Genomic DNA, 19,472 nt, shown 5'->3' on the forward strand with positions numbered 1-19,472 from the left:
GCCATGAAAAATAATATAGTAGGAGTAAAATTGAATTGAAAATGTAACTTAAAACATTTCTATTATAATTTGTTTACCCTGTATTTTCATTAAAATGATGGAAATGTAAATTTAAAAGGAATCTATTCTATAAAAGCGGTCCCTTGGATTTCACACACTACCTAGAAAATCCTTTATTCTCTGAATCCATACGCTCTTTATTTGCATATTAAGCAAACTGTATATTATGATGGATGCCATGATAAAATTTAATTCTACCTTTGAGAGTCTAACTTGATCTTACCTTGCCTTTAGGCAAACTAGTTTGACAGTAAGAGAAGAAATTTTGAATATAAAAGTCTTGAATATTTAAAGTATAAAAGGTTCATTTAATACTATTCTAGTATGAGTACAGACATGCATAAAATAGTAGGACAGAATGCTCCTGAATGGAACACTAGTCAGCAGGTTTTCTATAATATAAATTGAATCCTGCACAAATGCAAACAACTAACCATGTGCCTCAAATTTGTATTTCAAACAGAAAAATATATACTTAATATTATACACTTATGTCCATCATGCTGTCATGGAAAATAGTCTAGACGATCTTAGCTGGGGTTTTTTGAAAACCTCTCAGTAATATAGGAGACTAAATCTAAAAATACTTATGAACTAATTGACGCTACATTATAAAATATTATAAAGCTCTCTATAGTGTTAAAAAATAATGATTATACATTTTATTTGGATATTTTAAAACTGTGAGGGGAAAAATTACTTCTGGGACTTAGGGGGGTGAAATTAAACATGATCAGTAATTGGCCTTGTGATCTTCTGTGCTGGGTCCATTTTATACATGTATTTACCTAATTGACCATGAAATCTTCCACAGAGCCTGTGCTTGGCGTGAGCTTTGCCAATTTTAAGCTGACTATGATGAATGACTTTATCACACTGTTTGCTTCTCTACCTTTCTATAAGAATGAAATACTTTAAAAAATTATTTTTTTCAGTACTGGACATTAATTTTTAAATAGGTAAATTTACTTTTAAAAATTCAAAAGCCCAACTTGGAAACATGGCAAGACCCCGTATCCACAAAAATAAGAAAAAAATTTACCGGGCATGGTGGTGCGCATCTGCAGTCCCAGCTACTCCAGAGGCTGAGGCAGGGGGATCTCTTCAGGCCGGGAGCTTGAGGCTGCAGTGAGCTAAGATGACGCCACTGCACTCTAGCCCAAGCAACAGAGCCAAGACCTTGTGTCAAAATAAAAAATCAAAAGCCTTTAATTATAAACAGACTAGCAACTTAGATATTTTTCACATTTCATGTCTTTAATTGCAGTTTTATTTAATATCACCTTCTAATTATTAGATAGCAAAAAATAAACCAAAGAAAGGAAGGAAAGAAGAAAAAAGGAAAGGAGGCAGAAAAAAAGTATGCCTTCCATTCAGTCAAACAGTCTGTGAAATTTCTCCACAGGAGAAAGCAAGAAGGTCAACCTGCAGATCATCTCAATTAAAAAATAAAAATGTAGGCCGGACGTGGTGGCTCATGCCCATAATCCCAGCACTTTGGGACACCAACGCCAGAGGATCATTTGAGCATTGGAGTTGAGACTAGCCTGGGCAACAGATCCCTTCTCCACAAAAAGTGTAAAAAAAAAAAAAAAAAGAAAGAAATATAGAAAAAATGAAACAAACCAACAAAAACTTATTCAAGCCAAAATTACTATGCCACCTGAAAGTACATTTCTTTGGGGGCGGTGATCGGGATGCAAAGCATCAGAGACATCACACTGCCATGCCAACTGTTTTAAGTTTAGCTAATGACTTGATGTGATGTTGTATACTATCCTTTAAGTTTATGAAGTTCTTCTCCTTATGGTAGATTAATTCTTGAATTACACAATAGAAAGTTGAGGAAACCTGCTATCAGCTTTTTTTTTTTTTGAGACAGAGTCTCGCTCTTTTGCCTGGGCTAGAGTGAGTGCCGTGGCATCAGCCTAGCTCACAGCAACCTCACACTCCTGGGCTCAAGCGATCCTCCTGCCTCAGCCTCCCAAGTAGCTGGGACTACAGGCATGCGCCACCATGCCCGGCTAATTTTTTTGTATATATTTTTAGTTGTCCGATTAATTTCTTTCTAATTTTAGTAGAGACGGGGTCTCGCTCTTGCTCAGGCTGGTTTCGAACTCCTGAGCTCAAACAATCCGCCCGCCTCGGCCTCCCAGAGTGCTAGGATTACAGGCGTGAGCCACCGCTCCCGACCCCTGCTATCAGCTTTTTACTACTGTATCTGAAAGCAGGAGTGACACATTTAGAACAACAGGACAATTACAGCTCTATAAACACATGAAAAAAATAAAGACAGAGAAACTCTGTTAGAAATAAAATTTTCACAAGGATGGGGTCATTATTTTTTGTTTGTTTCACCGGAACCTATCATATTATTTTACTATTCTGAGTAAACATTTAAGACGATGAGTAGTTAAAAAAAATAAACGTCGGTACAGTCTTAAAATATAGTAAATTCAATCAACTGAATACTGTTCGTAAAAGTTAATGTATGTCCAGTCTATCTTCTTTATCAAACACACTGAAGCAAACCTTCCTGTTTACTCTAACCTTAGAATGCATATGCTTATAATGTCTTCTTATACATTCTTCAACCTGGTTTGAGTTTGTCATGTTTTTTTGAGCACCATGAAAAAGATGCAGCCTCCAGAAAAGTTTCTCCAGTTCGATGTCAAATCAGTATCATTGGTAGGCTCTGTCAAATTTTCTTGGTCCAGGTATCTGATCACAGGCTCTCCTACTTTTCTGGAACATTGGTAACCTATTCCAATTCCATGCAAAAGAAGACATATGAAGTGCCTACTATGTGTCAAGTCCTCGGGCAGCAAAAACAAAGGTGAATAAGATATAGCAACCAGATATATACCAAATAGAGTCATTACTGAAGGCTCATAATATTAGGTCTTTAAAAGATCTTGAATCTATTTCTTTCTTAATGTGTATTAGCCTAGAAAACAGAGCCTGAGTCAAAGTTAATGTTAGAAGCTTTATTGAAAGATACAATCTCAGAGCATCAAGAGTGGGGAAAAAAGAAAGACGAGATAGGGGGAAAAGGAAAGTAAATATTAATGTGGTGCATTACAGAGCTGGCCACAATTTCACAAGGAAATAGAGCCATTTGCTCAGTCATGTGGGCAGGAAGTGGCACGTCATCCCACTGTATGGTGGAATCTTCTTGCCTCACAGCAGCTTAGAGGAGAGGAAGGGTGAGGAATGTATCTAACGCTCCTTCCCTCTCCTGTCTCTCATTGGCCAAATTTCACACCACGGGGCTCTACTTCTCTCTACACTTTTGTGTTGTGTGCCTTGCCTCCTCTGGGCAGCTTCTTGGGAAGCCATATGCCACACCACATGGTGTGATGCTTCATCTAAACCCAGGATTGTAGGGAAAGGACAGAGCCTCTTGGTCAGGCCTGGGCACTGGCGCTCCTGGAGCTCCCACTTTGACAGGGACATTGGAGGCTTTGACCTAGCCCAGCTCTCATCTCGACAGAGTCCATGAGAGCTGACATTTACTATAGGAGATGTGAGGATAGCAGCAGGGATTGGGGCTCCCTTTGAGCTGGTTGCAAAAGTCTGGGTGACAAATAAGGCCATCAAATTTGAAGAAATGTAAAATTGAATGTGGCCCAATATGCATCGTTACCACCTTAATCCAAGTTTATCTACAACAGCTGACTGATCTTCTTGCTCTCAGTCAATTCAAATTCTTTCCATTTTTCCTAAATTCAAAACCCTTAATTTGACTGTTAACTGCTGTAAGATTTGGCCCCTGCCTGCTTCCCCGGTGTCACCGTGGATTTATTCTCCATATTCCAGCTCCCACTGCCTTCTTTTACTCCTCTGCCACATTTCCAGCTCAGAGCCTTGCTGTTCTCTGGGCCAGGAATATTCTCTCTTCCTCAAGGAATGTTCTCTCTTCCTCACCCCAGAGTCCTCCGGCTAGGTAGGTTAAACCTCCCTGTCCTACATGCTAAGATCCTGTCCTCAGAGGCCAGTTTACCATAAAGTTAATGAAGGTGAAGCTTCGGGGCACTTACTTGCACAGGCTATGTCCAAGTCCCTGTATCTAATTTTGTGTTTACAAATTTTAATTATATTTTTTATTAAGGAGGATTTTCAAAATTAGTGAAGCTCCCCAAAATCTGGATCTACCTCTGCCTTTGCTTTTCATCTGTAGCATTTAATAATGCAGTGATTTAAATGGTGTCATTAGCCATTACTAGTGGTTACTCTGTTCTGCTTGCTAGAAAGCAAGCTCTCTGGGGATGGAGACCCCTGTCTGGCTCACAGCTTAATCACCAATTCCAAGCACAGGGCTTTGCCCACCAACAATATTTGTTGAATGAAGTAAAAAAGAGGTACAGAATTCTGATATTGCCACGTAACAAAGAAAAGGAAGTCATCTCAGCATAACTGGGAAGAGTAGTACTTTATTTGGCAACAATGAGCTTGAAATGGTTAAGATCCAAAGCTGATGGTTTTAAGTCAGGTACTTGATAAGGGATTGACAAGGGTCTGACCATCATTAATTAGTAGGACCATATAAGGAAGACCCAGTAAAGAGGTACAAGTACCAAAACCAGGTGGCTACAGTATTGTTTGCAGAGTCAAAATACAGTGCTTATTACCCAGGTTCTTATCATTTTTTTACCTGGATCCAGGCAGCAGTATGTCATGAAATTAAATAGGTGTTAGAGTTAGGAAATCTCAAATAAGCTGGGGTCAGAAGCAGACAGAAGCACATTATAGAAATATGTAGGTCCAGCTGGATATAAGTCCCTGACCAGAGATGGTAAACAGGACAGAATGGAATCTGGTGAGATGGACACCAGGTGGAGATGAGAGATTTTGTGTCCTGTGGGGCCCAGGCTAGTTCAGTGTTTTACCTCAAAGAGGTTTAACATCCCGGAGAACTTGTATCTCCAGTTTTGGATAATGAGACTGGATGACAGAATTTCTACTTAGAAAGTCAACATATGATCCCATGTATCCCTTTAATAGAAGAAATGAAAGAATCGAAGAATTGTGTCTTTCATGCTCCACCATGCTACCCTGTCCTCACCCTGCTGGAGTGCTGATGTCCTCTGCCAGCCCCCACTGCCTATGGAAGCCTTCCCTCTCCACTGGGGCTCTGATACACCAAACCGTGTCCCCTCCAGTAGACATCCTTCTCGCTTTGCCAGGGTTCTGACACCCCTCACTGGGCCTAGGTGGCTGCTCCTCAGATGCTCCAAGTCACCTACCTTGCTGTGCCCCACCCAGTGACTTTAAAACTGCACTGATCAGGAAGGTAAGGGAAAGGAAGGGAGAGGTAAGGAAAGGAGAAGGAAGAACTTTAGAGCTGATTTTGTTGTATGTATTGTACAAGTGTTTGTGGTTTTACCTCTCGTCTCTCTGAGAGTTTTTATAAAGTGATTCAGAGAATTTTAGAAACTACACCATTGCCACTATTCCAAGAATTGCTCAAAATAGTTTCCTTTTCTTTTCTCCAATGAGGTATAGCTAATGTAGGGCAAGGTGAGTTATCTTAAATCCTTTTCAGATCAAGGGAGAGGAAAGGTGAGTCAAAGGTTCTAGCTGGATGGATGGGTAGATAGATAATTAGATAGATGATAGAGAGACAGATAGATAGTATTTGCTTATACTTTTATAGACTTTACTACATTCCAGACATTGTTCCAAGTCATTTACTTTTATAAAATGTATTTATATCTTACAAAAACAACCCTATGATTTAGTACCATTGTTTTCCACCTTTTTGAGATGAGGAAGCTGACGCAGAAGTAATTAAATAATGTATTCAAGTTTACACAGCGAGGATGTGATAAAAATAGAATTCAAACCCATGAAATCTGGTTCCAGAGTCTACACTCTACTTCATATAGATGGATGGATGATAAACAGATAATGTAGGAAATTAGAAATAATGTATTTCCTCTGTTTCTGCCGTCACTAGGTTACTTTAGTTTATAATCATTTCCGTGAGGTAGAATAAACTCTGAGCTAAGTGACTCAACTAAAAAGCTTGTGACTAACAGGAGTCAGAATGCATGCCCAGTTTCAATTAATTTAGCATTTCATGCTAATTCAGCAATTAAGGCTTTTCAAATGGTTTTAGTTGCTTGGAAATGGAATTAACTGCCATTTAAGGTGGCATGCGTCCTGTGATAGGAATATTCAAGCAGAGGCCACATGAATGTTCCTGCTCTCTTGGTGTCACCATGAGCAGCTGTGTCTCAGTTTTTGAAGTTTATATGCTCATTGCAAAGGCCTTTCCAGGTGTGTTTGGTGGGTGGGTGTTCGTATATTTATATAATGTTGGGGAAATTTTAATAATTAGTCACTGAGAAGACTTTATATTAGATAGACGATTTTTAGAAGATTTTAATTTTTATTTCAATCTGAGAAGCTATATGGATATCAAGTTCTTATGTTTTTCTTAACACACTACAACAAGTCCGGCCATAGAATAAGTGATTTCCAACAAATTATAGCACTGGGTAAGAATATAGGCTCTGGACTCAAAATACTTAGGTTTAAGACCGTACTCTGAGTTATAAGCTGTGGGATGTTGAGTAAATCCTTTGAACTTTTATGCCTCGAATTTATCAATTGTAAATGGGAATAATAATATATCTTCTCTCTTAGATTCGTTGTAAGAGTGAACGTAAAATAAAATGTACAGAGGACGTAGTAAAGTACCTGGCATATTGTAAATGCTTAATTAATGTTAGCTATTATTAGATGCTGTGGTAGCCAATTGTAAGTTTGCAATGAAATATGCATAATGTAAATATGTATACAAGTGACACCTAAAGCTTATATAATCCAAGATACTGTTGAATCGATTTGTTATTAATTGCTGCATTACAAGCTAAATAAATGAGTCTAAAGGAAATATTTGAAGTAACTAAGAAATAATAAGAAACGTGCAGTATTGTGTATAATTGCAACGTACAATCTCTTAATTAAGCTGATAATTACCACATGACAGTGTTTTGAGACAGGTCGTATTATCTACAGTGTACACTTAAGCAGCTGAAGACAAAGAAAGTTACCTGACTGGCCCAAAGCATCCCCAGTTCCTTAGCCACGGACCTACGTTTAGATCTCAGAGTTCAGCAGGCTGTGCTTTGTCCGTGCTCATTATCAAACCGGCAGGAAAAAAGTAGCATGATTTACAGTAATTTTCAAATAACATGAAGTGTTTTAAAATTGGATTAGGGAAGCAAAAACCATAATGAGACCATGTTAGAAAACATGGTCCAATGATCAAATGGACTTTCACAAATGTGCAGAAGAAAAAGCAGAGTCACTAATGAATAAATATGGGCAAGAAAGTCAACTGAGCAATAGCTAACACTAACTGGAGTTGTTAAGTTCGTTGAGATCCTATGGAAAATTCATAAAGCAGGAAAAAATAGGCTAAAATCTTGAATAATCAGGAAGGAAAGAGAAACCTTGAAGAAACAACTATTGGCCTAAAGAAAGGTGCAGTGCACATAGAAAATAGTGAAAATGAAGCCATTGCAGGATGTAATAGACATGTTATATTATTGAAACTAATTCAAGTTTCTAGTCAGCCTTATTTCAAAAAAAAATTGTGGCATTGGAGAAATTCTAGAAATTAGGTCAAAGAATATAAAATTTGAATCATTTAGTTTATCTCCCATCCCTCAGTTACTATAGTAAAATTTCAAAAGTATTTTGTTTATTCTTAAAGTTTTTCAAAGAAGACTTTTGAAGAATTCTAAGATTCTTAAAGTATTCTGAGAATACTTACAGTGAATTATTTTGTTCATTTTGACAATATCTATTTGTATGCTAAGGGATTAATGATTTAAATAAGAAGGATTCCTATTTAGTAATTAAAGTAAGACAAAACTATCAATACTTCATGTTTCTTAGCATGAGCTATTTTTAAATAGGTTAAAATTTATTTTTGGTTAAAAATATTTTTAATTTTACTTATTCAGCCTAGCTAACCAACTACATTTTTCTTTGCATGCTTACTCCCAGTATCAAATTATCCAGAATTAAGATTTCTTATTATTATTTCTATTTTTTCACAAAAATAGAAGCTGTTTAGGAAAGAATAAATGATGTCAAACAGATCTGAGTTGAAATCTCCACTGTGTCACCTAATAATCAGTCTTGTCATTTGGCCTCCCTATGCTTCAGTTCCCTTGTGCCTGTACAATTGGTATCATAATAATGCAAGGATTATGAGAATTAGGGATAAACAAATAAAAGCATGTAGAGCAGTGAGTGGCCCCTTATAAGCATTCAATAAATATTTTCTTGTTATTGTTGTTGTTATATACACCTTAATTTCAGAGAGTTAAAATATACATTACAACATAGCTGTGAGGCAGAAAACAGAATAGTTAAGATTTGACAAATGTGACCTTTGTTGGGTTATCAAAAGTGAAAGCGTATTGGTATACAGATAAAGCTTTGCCTTTTCTTTCATTTTCCTTCTATGTTTTAAAGGCTTCTGGAGCAGATGCCCTGGAGTTAAATTTATCCTGTCCACATGGCATGGGAGAAAGAGGAATGGGCCTGGCCTGCGGGCAGGTAAGGACTTTGACAGCTGCCACTAAGTATGTTGGAGTGATGTAACAGGCCCCGCATGGATACTTACTATACCTTAAGCAAGGAGATGCGTGGATCAGATGACTGGCTTTGAGACTTCCAGGTCTGCACTGTTTAAATATTTAGTGCTTAAAAAGTGGAAAATGAGGGAAGCCAAAATTACAGCAACTGTTTAGTTTTATTGAAGAAAATGCCATATTATGTGCTTGACAGGAAGTAATATCATAACAAATAGTTTTTAAAAGCGCTGAAGCAGAATTAGCTGATTTCAAATGTGGTGTTCTTTATTCATTCCTGATGCTGATCCAGTTTCCCTGGAGCAATATACTGTACAAAATGCATTGTTCATAGTGATTTTGTAGTAAGTGGGGCACAGCACAAATTGCATTTTACATTTTTTTAGCATATGATCATTATTCCCTAACAGTATTTGGTGAGTTACAAAAAGACTTTGATGCTATTTTTGTTTTTGCATATAATAAATGGAAACTTCATACTAAAATACTTTCAAAAACCTAATGAATAAAATGTGAAATAATATGTTAATATATAGAAAATTCTGCATCTTTATGTAACTAGGTACAGTGTTGTATGTTAAGGAGCAATGTAAAAGCTTAATGCTAAAAAGGTGGGTGTTTTGCATTTAATTTAGTTTCTAAGCCCAGAGGGAAATGATGTGAATTAAATAATATGAAATGTTGTAATTTCTGACAGATTTCTAGTCCTGGAAAGTTTACTTTTATCTCCACATCTGGCACAGTCTTTGTACATAGTAGGTGCTCAACTTTTTTTTCCTCTCAAGTCACCGAATTGATTTAAATTAAACTCAGGGGCCCTTAATTTGGGAGGGCAAAAATTTCTGCTTATTCAAAGGAATGTGGTTTGTTATCTTCATATTAGAATTCAGGGAGGATTTTAAAGTACTTTGTAAATATTTAATTAACATTCAGAATAGATTTGTGACTTAGGAAGAAACCATCCTATATAGCAGCAGGAGAGGAGGGGCCAGTCAAATATTCTTCAAGTATATCCTCTGTTCCACTCACAACAGGTTACCCAGAAAATCAGTAAGTGTAGTAATAGACCCAAGACTCAGAATTATCCAGTGGGGGGAAGGTATTATTGTATCAAATAATGACTTTTATGAGTTACATGATTAGATAACAGTGTGTCAAGATTTGTAACGTGATAAAAATGAGAAAGACTCCTAAAAGAACACCTGGAACAGGGACTGAGTTAGTACACTCTTCCCATCTCAAGTCAGGGTTGTGCCTTTCCCCGTTTCACAGTCTCTGAACTTCAGAAACAAAATATTTTTTAATTATATAGATAAAAACAGCTATAGATAATTAAAATCTATCGACTATAATTTGTTAAGGAAGAATGCATTTCAATATTTATCCCTTGCCACAAATATGACAATTATATTGAAAATGTTGCCCTAGTCCCTCCCAAGTTTATTTTTTGGGGTAAGCCTTGGCTCTATGAACACATCTGAACTCACCCAGCTGTTAAGTGTCTTAGGATTATCCTTTCTAGAGAATTATTTAGCCACATCAAGTTTTGCACAGCCTTTGGCTGAATGAGAATGCCAAATGCTAAAATTTTGCAGTCAGAGATATCATTAAGATTTCTAAAAACTCTTGGAAAACATGATCCAAAAACCATGATATCTTGGCTGAAGGAAACTTAGGACCATTTCCATTTAATTTATTAGTTAATAATCTCTAAAACTGAAACCAATTCTTCCTGCCAGCCAAGTTTAGAAATTTTCTTTTGAATATATTCTCCCATAAATTATATAATTGAAAAATAAAACTAATTTAGTCATTTTTGTTTCAACGTATTTTAATGACTGTGCCTCAGGACACATGAATGTTCAATGTTTTAAATGAGGGAATGAAGAATATTAATGTATTTTTAAAAATATATATTTAAAAGTGGAATGGTCATAAACAAATCTGGGCCTAATTTGCTTTCCCTCTATTTCCTTTTCGCCCTTCTCTGCCTCTTGTTCCCATTACTTCTTCCTCCCTCCCTAAGTTCCAAAGTCTTGAACAGGTTGGCAGGATGGGGAATTGTACTCAGTGTTGGGAGACTGAGAAGCTATTCCAGTTCTTCTTCCCCATTGCAATATGATCTTACATCCCATTTGTTGAAAACGTCCTGTGTGCCAGGCACAGAGCTGTATGTGTTGTCAGAGCCTGATAAACATTTGCTTTATGAATGAGACACTGACATTAGTTCCATGGCTAGAGTATTTATCTACCAGAGGTACTTTCTAGTACAGTACATGTTCCTCTCTAAACACCTGTTTTTTTTCTCCTTTATCTCAAATATTATCTCACAAATATTTAATAAATGTTGAAAACTGTCTTTGTACCTAAGGGATCTGCCTGTGTGTAATCTGAATTTATATATATATATATATGTGTGTGTGTGTGTGTGTGTGTGTGTGTGTGTGTATAAGAAGTGACTAAAAATTATGAAATTTATGAACAGGGAAGGCCTTCATCTCTACTCTGTAACATATAGGCATCATATTTATTTATGAAATGTGTAGAAATAAAGAGAATCTCAACTTGACCTTGGGAATTTGTATTGTATATTTCCTGCAAAGTGAAGCTCATATAAAATGGTAAGTATTTCAGCATTGCTAAGTGTTTAAAGGCATTTGCATTGTGTATTCTTTCCATCTACCATCTGTGTCACATTGATCAAGCCACTTACTCTCCTGAAGCATGTTTCCATCTTTAGGATATAGTATTTGAACTAGATGATCTCTAAATACGCTTCAGCTTTAATATTCCGTGAATGTTCATATTATAGGTAGTAGGCTAATATATTATTTTTAAACTACCCTTAAGGAGCACTGATAAAACAAAAACAACTAAAGAAATAAATGAATGCATATTATGCTGCTCTTTTAAAAAACACTTTAATATTTCCTTAACCTGCATAAAGTTAGTATTTTACTTTTATGATTCCTAATTGCTTATACATCAACCAATGCTGCTCACTTCTTAGTATATTTTACTTTATTTGACAGATGAGTATCTAAGTAGCACTTGTTCAAAAAGTCTATGGTTAAATTGACATCTTTTACTTAAAGTGGCTAAAGTAGAATCTTTGGTCTTTTATACTAGAGCCTTCTCTTCTATTTTAGTTAATGGTATGCCCCAAAACTTTGATGCTCAAGCAAAGGTGAAAATATGGTCCAGTTTTGGTTGTGTTCATTCCCAAGAATCAAAGTTATATTACAACATTAAAAAAAATACTACTCTTTTTTCTCCTCACAAAAGCCCTCTGAAGTAGGAGTTTTTATCTCATTTTTTACAAAACTGAGGTCCCTGGGTTTCCCAGGTGACAGATCTGGTCAGTGGCTGGTAGGGCCTGCACTTTGATTTGCATATTAGCCTGAATATAGGGAATATGTCTAGAATAGTTACTAATAAGTAGGTATTTCAATATCAGTGTTAAATATTATTATTAACTGAAAATTAAGTTCAGGACTAAGTCAGCTCTAAAGTCTTTCATAGTTCTAAATTTCCATTTCTCTAAATACATAAAACATAAGCAAACCTGAACCTACCATTTAGGTTCTGTCTCCTGGAACTAAGGGAACTTCTCTGATGTTTTAGCATTCATATTTAAAGTTGTCTACATGCAATTATCTAAATCCATACATTTCTGTACAACATATTACTTTATAAATGCAATTGAACTATAATAAATTATATAAAATCCAGCTAAAATGACAACTCTTTGAGGTCTTCCCCTTTTCCTAAATGCTAAGTATTCTTTCCACATTGAGTGACTAGCCCTTCTTTGTCCTATTAAAATTATATTAAAGTTTTTTACTTCCATCCTGTACGACCTTCTCACCCAAGTTCAGACCAGTGCTGCATAGGCCTTGAATAACTTTTTGTTCTTGTTTTGTTTTTGAAATTACCAACAATAAGTAGATTTGACAAAAAATTCCTATTTCTTACTTCTCTTGAAACAATGGAAAGAAAAGCCATGCTTGACCTTCATTGTCATGTAGCAGTAAGGAGTTAGAACTTAATTAGTCTCCTCTGACACTGTTTCTGGTACATGGAAGTAGTGGCAAACATTTGACTAAGAATAAATGTTCATTCTCAAACATGGGTTTGATTAGTGTATGTCTTTCTGATTCAGACTTTAAATATTGAGATCAACCCTTCCCAGGATTTTTGCTAAATCTCTGGGTTCTTGATATTGTAGTCTCTGGGCTGCTTTCTTTGGCCAGCAGTGCCTTTAATTCTTAGACCCTCTATCAGCTAACAAAAGAAAAATAGTTAACCGGGGGTCGGGAGTGAGGTGGGATATGGGACAAGATGCCTTGACTTTCTATGTTGTCTTTCACATGGTAAGAAACAAGAGCAAGAGAGAGCAGGCTTCACAGGAAGGATCTTTCAACATAGTTATATAATCCTCTTGAAATGACTTTTTTCCTGCCATCAGAAAATCAAAAGCTTTTAAACTTTTTCCCTAAGCTACTTTTCACACAAGCTGTTTATGGCTTTTCCTTGAGTTGATGATGTGACATAGTAAAGCACAGACTTTTGGAACTGAGATGCAACTTAAAGACTTTCCATTTCAACTCCCTTATCTATAGGATAGGAATTAGGGACCTGGAAGGGTCTAGGTAATCAACCAGCAAGGCCCATAACTTCAGCACCCTGTCACTGACCCCTGTATGGTGCTCTGTCAAGTATTTCCCACAGCGTCATTTGGCTGTATCCATATCTCCAGTCAAATTGGAAAAGTCAGTACAACACCCGGGGTACTCCCAGTTCTCATACCTTTTTGTGTACTATTATTCCTTCAGCCTGGAATTCATACCATCTCAACAGAAATTATAGAAATAGAAATCACCTCTCTAATTCTATTTCAAATGACATCTAATTCATGAACTAGTTATATCTTATCAATCAACCAAACATTCCATGAGAAAAGCAGAAGAATGTATGCCATATATGAAAAAGTTTAAAGGTGGAGATGATATGCACACTCTAATTTGAATCTGTGGTGACCTAGAGTTCAAACCACTGTCAATGAATTTAGATTTATTTATCTTACAGGTCCAAGAGACTACAAACATGTTATTTCCCTAGCCCTTGTAGGATTCCAATTGTTTCAGTGGTTTAAATGCCTTCATTATAGGTACAATCGCTAAACAGTGCATAACTATTTCAGCAATGATTCCTTTGGATGGAAGATTCCAAAATGACAATATAATCAGAGGGAAGACTGCTCTAGCTTCCTAGGCAGAGCAAGGGCCTAAACAAAGATGACAATGCCACTGTTACCCTCTGTTATACCTTGCTACATACATCACAGCCCCCCTCCATTTATTTATGCATATCATCTGCATAGAATTTCTAAATACTGGAATGTTCAACTCATGCAGTCTCATCATTAGTTTTATCATCAGGAAGACATATGCAGTCCTACTATCTTGATGATTTAGCTAAGCAAGAACAAAAAGGTTTGAAAGTGGTAAATCTTAAAATGTTCAGTAATCTTAAAAGATTATTACTCCAAATATGATCGCCCAAAGCAATACTTTGATATTCCCTCATAATCTATTATATGTTCAAACTTAATTGCACAAATTCTATGTTTATTTAAAAAAAAGAAGAAGAAGAAAGAGAAAGTCTTTGCTTCTCATTCTGCATGCTGATATTTTTTCCATAAGACATTAACCACAGATTATTACTCTTAACCTTGCCAGAGAGCAGACGTCTGTCATCAGGAAGAGAATCCAAAACTAAATGTGAGGACAGCAGTATTCCAGATGTGCTAGAATTTCCCCTGGGAAATAAAGTCTTCCTCCAGCAGCTGGGTTAACAGACCTTCTATCTCATGCACAATGCATGGTCCAGGGAATGATGACCACAGCCCCCCTCTAATGAGGATGAAGTCCTCATTAGATGTCTGTGGAGGGGACAATATAAAGACACTCTTTTAAAACCAATGCAGCTGACAAGTCATAGTATTCCCTATATTTTTCAGAGAGCTGAAACTCAGGAAGTCAGGAGTATTTGAAGGAGCCTCACCAGTAGTAAAATACAACAAACTGAAGCCACAGTGGCCTCCCTGGCCTCTCTTGGGGGAGCGAAGATCACTGCTGAGTTCTATTTGCTTTTTGATACTCGTCATGTCTGTGCCGATGAGACTTCCTCTGCTTTAGGTTCTTGATTTTCTCTCATTCGTTCTGACTTCAGCCTCTATAAGAGATGCATGTGGGAAAGTACCACACACTTTCCTAAATGTGCTGCTTAATCATCCTCTAATCAGCATGGATACATGTAGGTTTAGGCTGGAGAACTGGAACTTGAGGCCTATGAATTGACTGGATAAATGTAGGATAGACTAGGTTGGCCTCAGTGAGATGAGCCCCTGAGACATCATATTCAATAGGTTTGGAAATCAATGCACTGCAAAATAACATAGTTCCATGAAGAAACGTGAGAAATGGCTGTGTGGCATAAGCTTCTGCAAAAGTGACTAAAATGTGATATTAGCCATATTCATTGGATTTATCCTGTTTTATTTTCCTTGTGGCATTATAATTTTTGAAGTGCTTTAAAACAAATTATCAACTTGCTTATGAAAAAAAGTATCTGTAATCAAAAAGAAATATTTGTTTTTTCACTACATTATGTTGCCCAACTCTTTATTCGATTTTAATTCTCAGCCATTTGCATAGTCATGGGTACTTGCATAAGTAGATGACTACAGGAGATCTGTAAGAGGCATTTATATAACTGTCAATATTTTGCCTAAAGCTGGTTCTCTGTAAGTTGTTCAATTGTAGTTATTAATGCTTGTTAATGATTTAAAAACGATTGCTTCTTTTTCAAATTTAAATTTTAGTAGAAAGCAACATCATTTAAATCTAACTGAAATATCAGTTTTACATCAAGGGATATTATTGTTTTTGTGTAGGACAACCATCGTGTGGCAGCAGGAAACATTATATGTAGTAACAAATAGGTAGATCACCTGGTGAATGGTTACAGGTGAAACAACTATTAATAAATGTTTATTTTTTAACTTAATGTGGTTTTATTAGTCTCATCATTTGTTACTTTCTAGAAATAAGCACCAAAAGTATCTTAAAATGTTTTTTTAATCACCCTCAAATGACAATTGTTAATATGACAGTGAGTTTGAGTAGAATAGCAGAGTTCTTTATATGTTTGTTGATTATAGCATAAAGATGAACTAAAAATGTCATTGGCCTAATGAGAGACAGGGGTGAGGTGGGGGAGAGGCTGTAATCTTAGTGCATGATCTCATGAAGGCTTTGGATAGCATAATGTCACACCAGAATAATAGCTATCAGCAGGGCAGAAGTAGAGACAAGGTGGGAAACTAAGATTACTAATTATTTGATATCCATTATCTCTTTAGAGATGAGAGATTTAGGATAAATGAAGTGAAATGCAATTTTTCCAGTGGATAGTAAATAAGTATGTTCTTGAGGTAATTACAATGGAAATATAGTTATCATGATATGACTATGTCCCTAGATAATAAATTAATAAAGGATTTTCTTGGTGAATAGAAATTGAGTTTATTCAGTCCCCATTGTATTCCAGGCACTGTGCTAGGTATTTCTACACATAGGATCACAGTCACTCCTCAGTGAACTTTGAGGAGAAAGATAGAACTTCTCCATATTACCAATAAAGAAACTGAGGCTAGAGCAACTTGCTCCCCATTGAATCTCCAGGGATTAGTGTGATTCTGGGATTGGCAGGTGTTCAGTAAATAATTTTTCGGACAGATTAATGAAGGAATGAATGAGCGAATAATCGAATGAATTAAACCTTTCACACAAAATCTCTTTTTGTTCCATTGGGAATGAGAAGATCCTGAGCAGGATTGTTTATGAGCATAACTCAGGAAATCAGTTCTTAATTTTAGGAACTTGCATTTCAAATTATTTTTATTCCTTCTATGACCAATTTCAATACCTTGTTCTGATTTTTTTGTTATCTTTCCACCTTAACTATTTTAAGCCTTATCTGTCTGATTTATCCAGTCTGTTTCTCACATCCAATCTAAATATGTTTGTCCAGAAGTACATACTACTTATGCATGCATACTCTTCGCAACATTCTGTGCTCTGGACATAAGTGTATCTCCTTTTCAAATATTCCATCTTTGGAGCTCAATAATCACTTTTGTTTAAGAATGAGCATTTTTTACATTTTACTATGGGAGTTTGGAGGACAAAAGATGTCAAAATGTCCGACTATGACTTCGTTTCACAAACCTATTCCCCTATGTAAACAAGGTCTGTACCCAGGGATGAGGGGAGAGAAAGAAAGTGCACTGCCCAGGCTGGCCTCTAATGAAATTAAGAGATGCAATTTTTAGCTGTCTCCATGCCCACTACCAAATGGTGAACAGTTCTCGATTACAGATTTCCCAAATGTCGCCTCACACTTTATTTGAGATTGGGTACAACAGCTGGCACCTGCCATGCTTGTTATTTACCAGGCTCGAAACAAGAACTAATTCATTTAGTCCTAACAGCAACTCTGTGATATATTTACTATTATTATTTTATTTTGCAGATGGGGGAACTCAGAGATAAAGTATAAGTAACATGGCAGGCTCGCGTGGCAAGCAAAGGGCAGCATCAAGAGCCAAACCCTGGCCCTCTAGCTCAAGAACCTGTACTTCTGATCCTTGGGCATTGTTGCCTCTCAAAGAAGAATTTTAAGGAAGTCATTCCTGGCCTTAGTAACTGTAGAAATTGTTGATAGATATCTTCATGATATATCTCTGATTGAAGATAGTGCTATTTGTGGAAGTTATGAAAGCTCTTCTATATAAATACTACTAAAAAGCCCAGTTTCTAGAAAATGATCAGTAAAAACTATTTGTATAATCTTTATTTTTTTTTCTACACCCAAATTCATTTCTAAAGAGAAACCCTGGCATTTAAAAAAAAGATCTCTAGACATGATGAAAATATAATACAAATTTCCAATTATTAATGTTAATTGTCAAGGTCTGATTTTATTATAAAAATCCATTTTGTATTGTTCAAATTGGACATCACCCCTCCCATGAAAGGGTGTGTATGCGATATCAGTCCTTACAAAACTACTCCAGGCAGAAGGTGATTATTTAGGAGAAGCATGAAGATGGAAGAACCACCCCCAACCCCCATACACACACAGAGCTGCCCTGAGAGTTAATTCGCCCTTTCTTTGGATGGTGAGAACCACTGACTATGCAGAGCGCCATCCAGCCCCCTAAGTGTTCCTTCTGTCCTTGTCTGCCATTCCACAGCCCTGCTCCTCTACAGAGGGTGGATCATTAAGCCATCCAGGCAGTGGGGAGTATTTTCATACAGCCATTGCCCTTTATGGCAGCCTGGCAGCCAGGAGTGACCATAATAAATTATGCACTGCTCTGTGAGACTGTGACATGAGGCACTGGAGGAACAGCAGGGGTGTCAGAAAATCCATTATTTGAAATTTTTGTTTCTTTTTCTTACTAGATTCCATGCTGCTCGTTTCCTGTCATCTTGTTTCTTTTTTTCCTATCTATTGTTTTGAGGGTTTTGTGTCTGACAGTTCTTTTCTACTGCTGGTTTTGTCCTTTTTGTTACCTTGTTTCTGCCTTTGTGGGCTCCCCACCCCCCTTTCTTGATCTTGTGTGTTCTGAGCCTTGTTCTCCTTTTCTGTCATGCAGTCGTTTGCCTTACTTTTCTTTCTCTTTCTGCCTTATTGTCTCATATAATACAGAACAACAAATTCTCTTTTTGTCTGCATTCTTTTACATGGCGTTATGTAGTTGTCATTTTCCCTTCACGATAGGTACACTTTGCTGTGTGTACTATTCATTTTAGTTCCAAGAGTCCCAAACACATGTCCGGAGGAGTGCCAAGGCTGATGGCAACAAAAAGCAATCAAAACAACCAGTAGAATAGTTTTTTGAGAACAGCGCAGACCTATTTCTTCCCTGTAGATGAGTTCACATAGAATCTGTAAGTTTTTTTTTTTTTTTTTTACTCATTTGAAATTCTTTAATATTTTCATCTTTTCTCCAAGAGTCTTTCCCAAAGTGGTAATTTTTTAAACATTATTCTTTGTGAGTTCAACTATCTGCTTATTCCTTCATTTTTTTTTCCACTGATAAATACAGCATGAAAAGATAGTTCCACTAGGTGAAACTTCCACAGATTCAATTAATTAACTAGTTATTAATTGGGCAACTACTATGTGGCAGGCATCATGTAGGTATTAGGGACAATGGACATCATCAGTTTTGTGCTGCCTTTTTATAGTCTTTATTTGGTCATGTCTTTCATCCTAGATTTCTTTCCGCTTTCTGTTGACACGTGACATTGTTATTTGCCATCCTGCATCCTCCACTTTCTCTTCCTTGTTCCCTTTAAATCTAGAACTCCTTCTTTTATTTACAGTTATTTAAGAAGGACTTCCAGTTTTTCTGCCTGAAAAGCTCACTGCATGAGATTAGGAAGTTCAAACCTCCCTGTCACTGAACACCCAAGAATGTGCCAGATTATTAAAACTTCATTTTTGTTTTGCATTTAAAATAAACAAAAACAGTATCCCTATCTCTAGTATGGCTATGAATTTTTGTAAGACTTGCAATAGCAAAATTTAATTGAATTGATATATATACTTACTAAATATCAATGAGTTACGTTAAAATCTACAGTTGAACTCTTCTTTTCATAGCATTTAGTTCCTTAGCCCTTTTATTTTCTTATTTTTTATTTTTTATGTATTAAATCA

General features: G+C 36.4%; 1 protein-coding gene across 1 annotated transcript in view; it reads left to right on the forward strand.

Annotated features, from left to right (window-relative positions):
- Positions 1-19,472, forward strand: part of LOC105823749 (dihydropyrimidine dehydrogenase [NADP(+)]-like) — a 435,569-nt gene that overhangs the window by 300,152 nt on the left and 115,945 nt on the right. The window contains 1 exon segment of the mRNA XM_012661010.1: positions 8,557-8,640. Within this exon segment, the coding sequence (XP_012516464.1) occupies positions 8,557-8,640 (84 nt within the window).

This window comes from Propithecus coquereli, unplaced genomic scaffold (assembly GCF_000956105.1).
Source record: "Propithecus coquereli isolate 6110/MARCELLA unplaced genomic scaffold, Pcoq_1.0 Scaffold7, whole genome shotgun sequence".
Taxonomy (NCBI): Eukaryota; Metazoa; Chordata; class Mammalia; order Primates; family Indriidae; genus Propithecus; species Propithecus coquereli.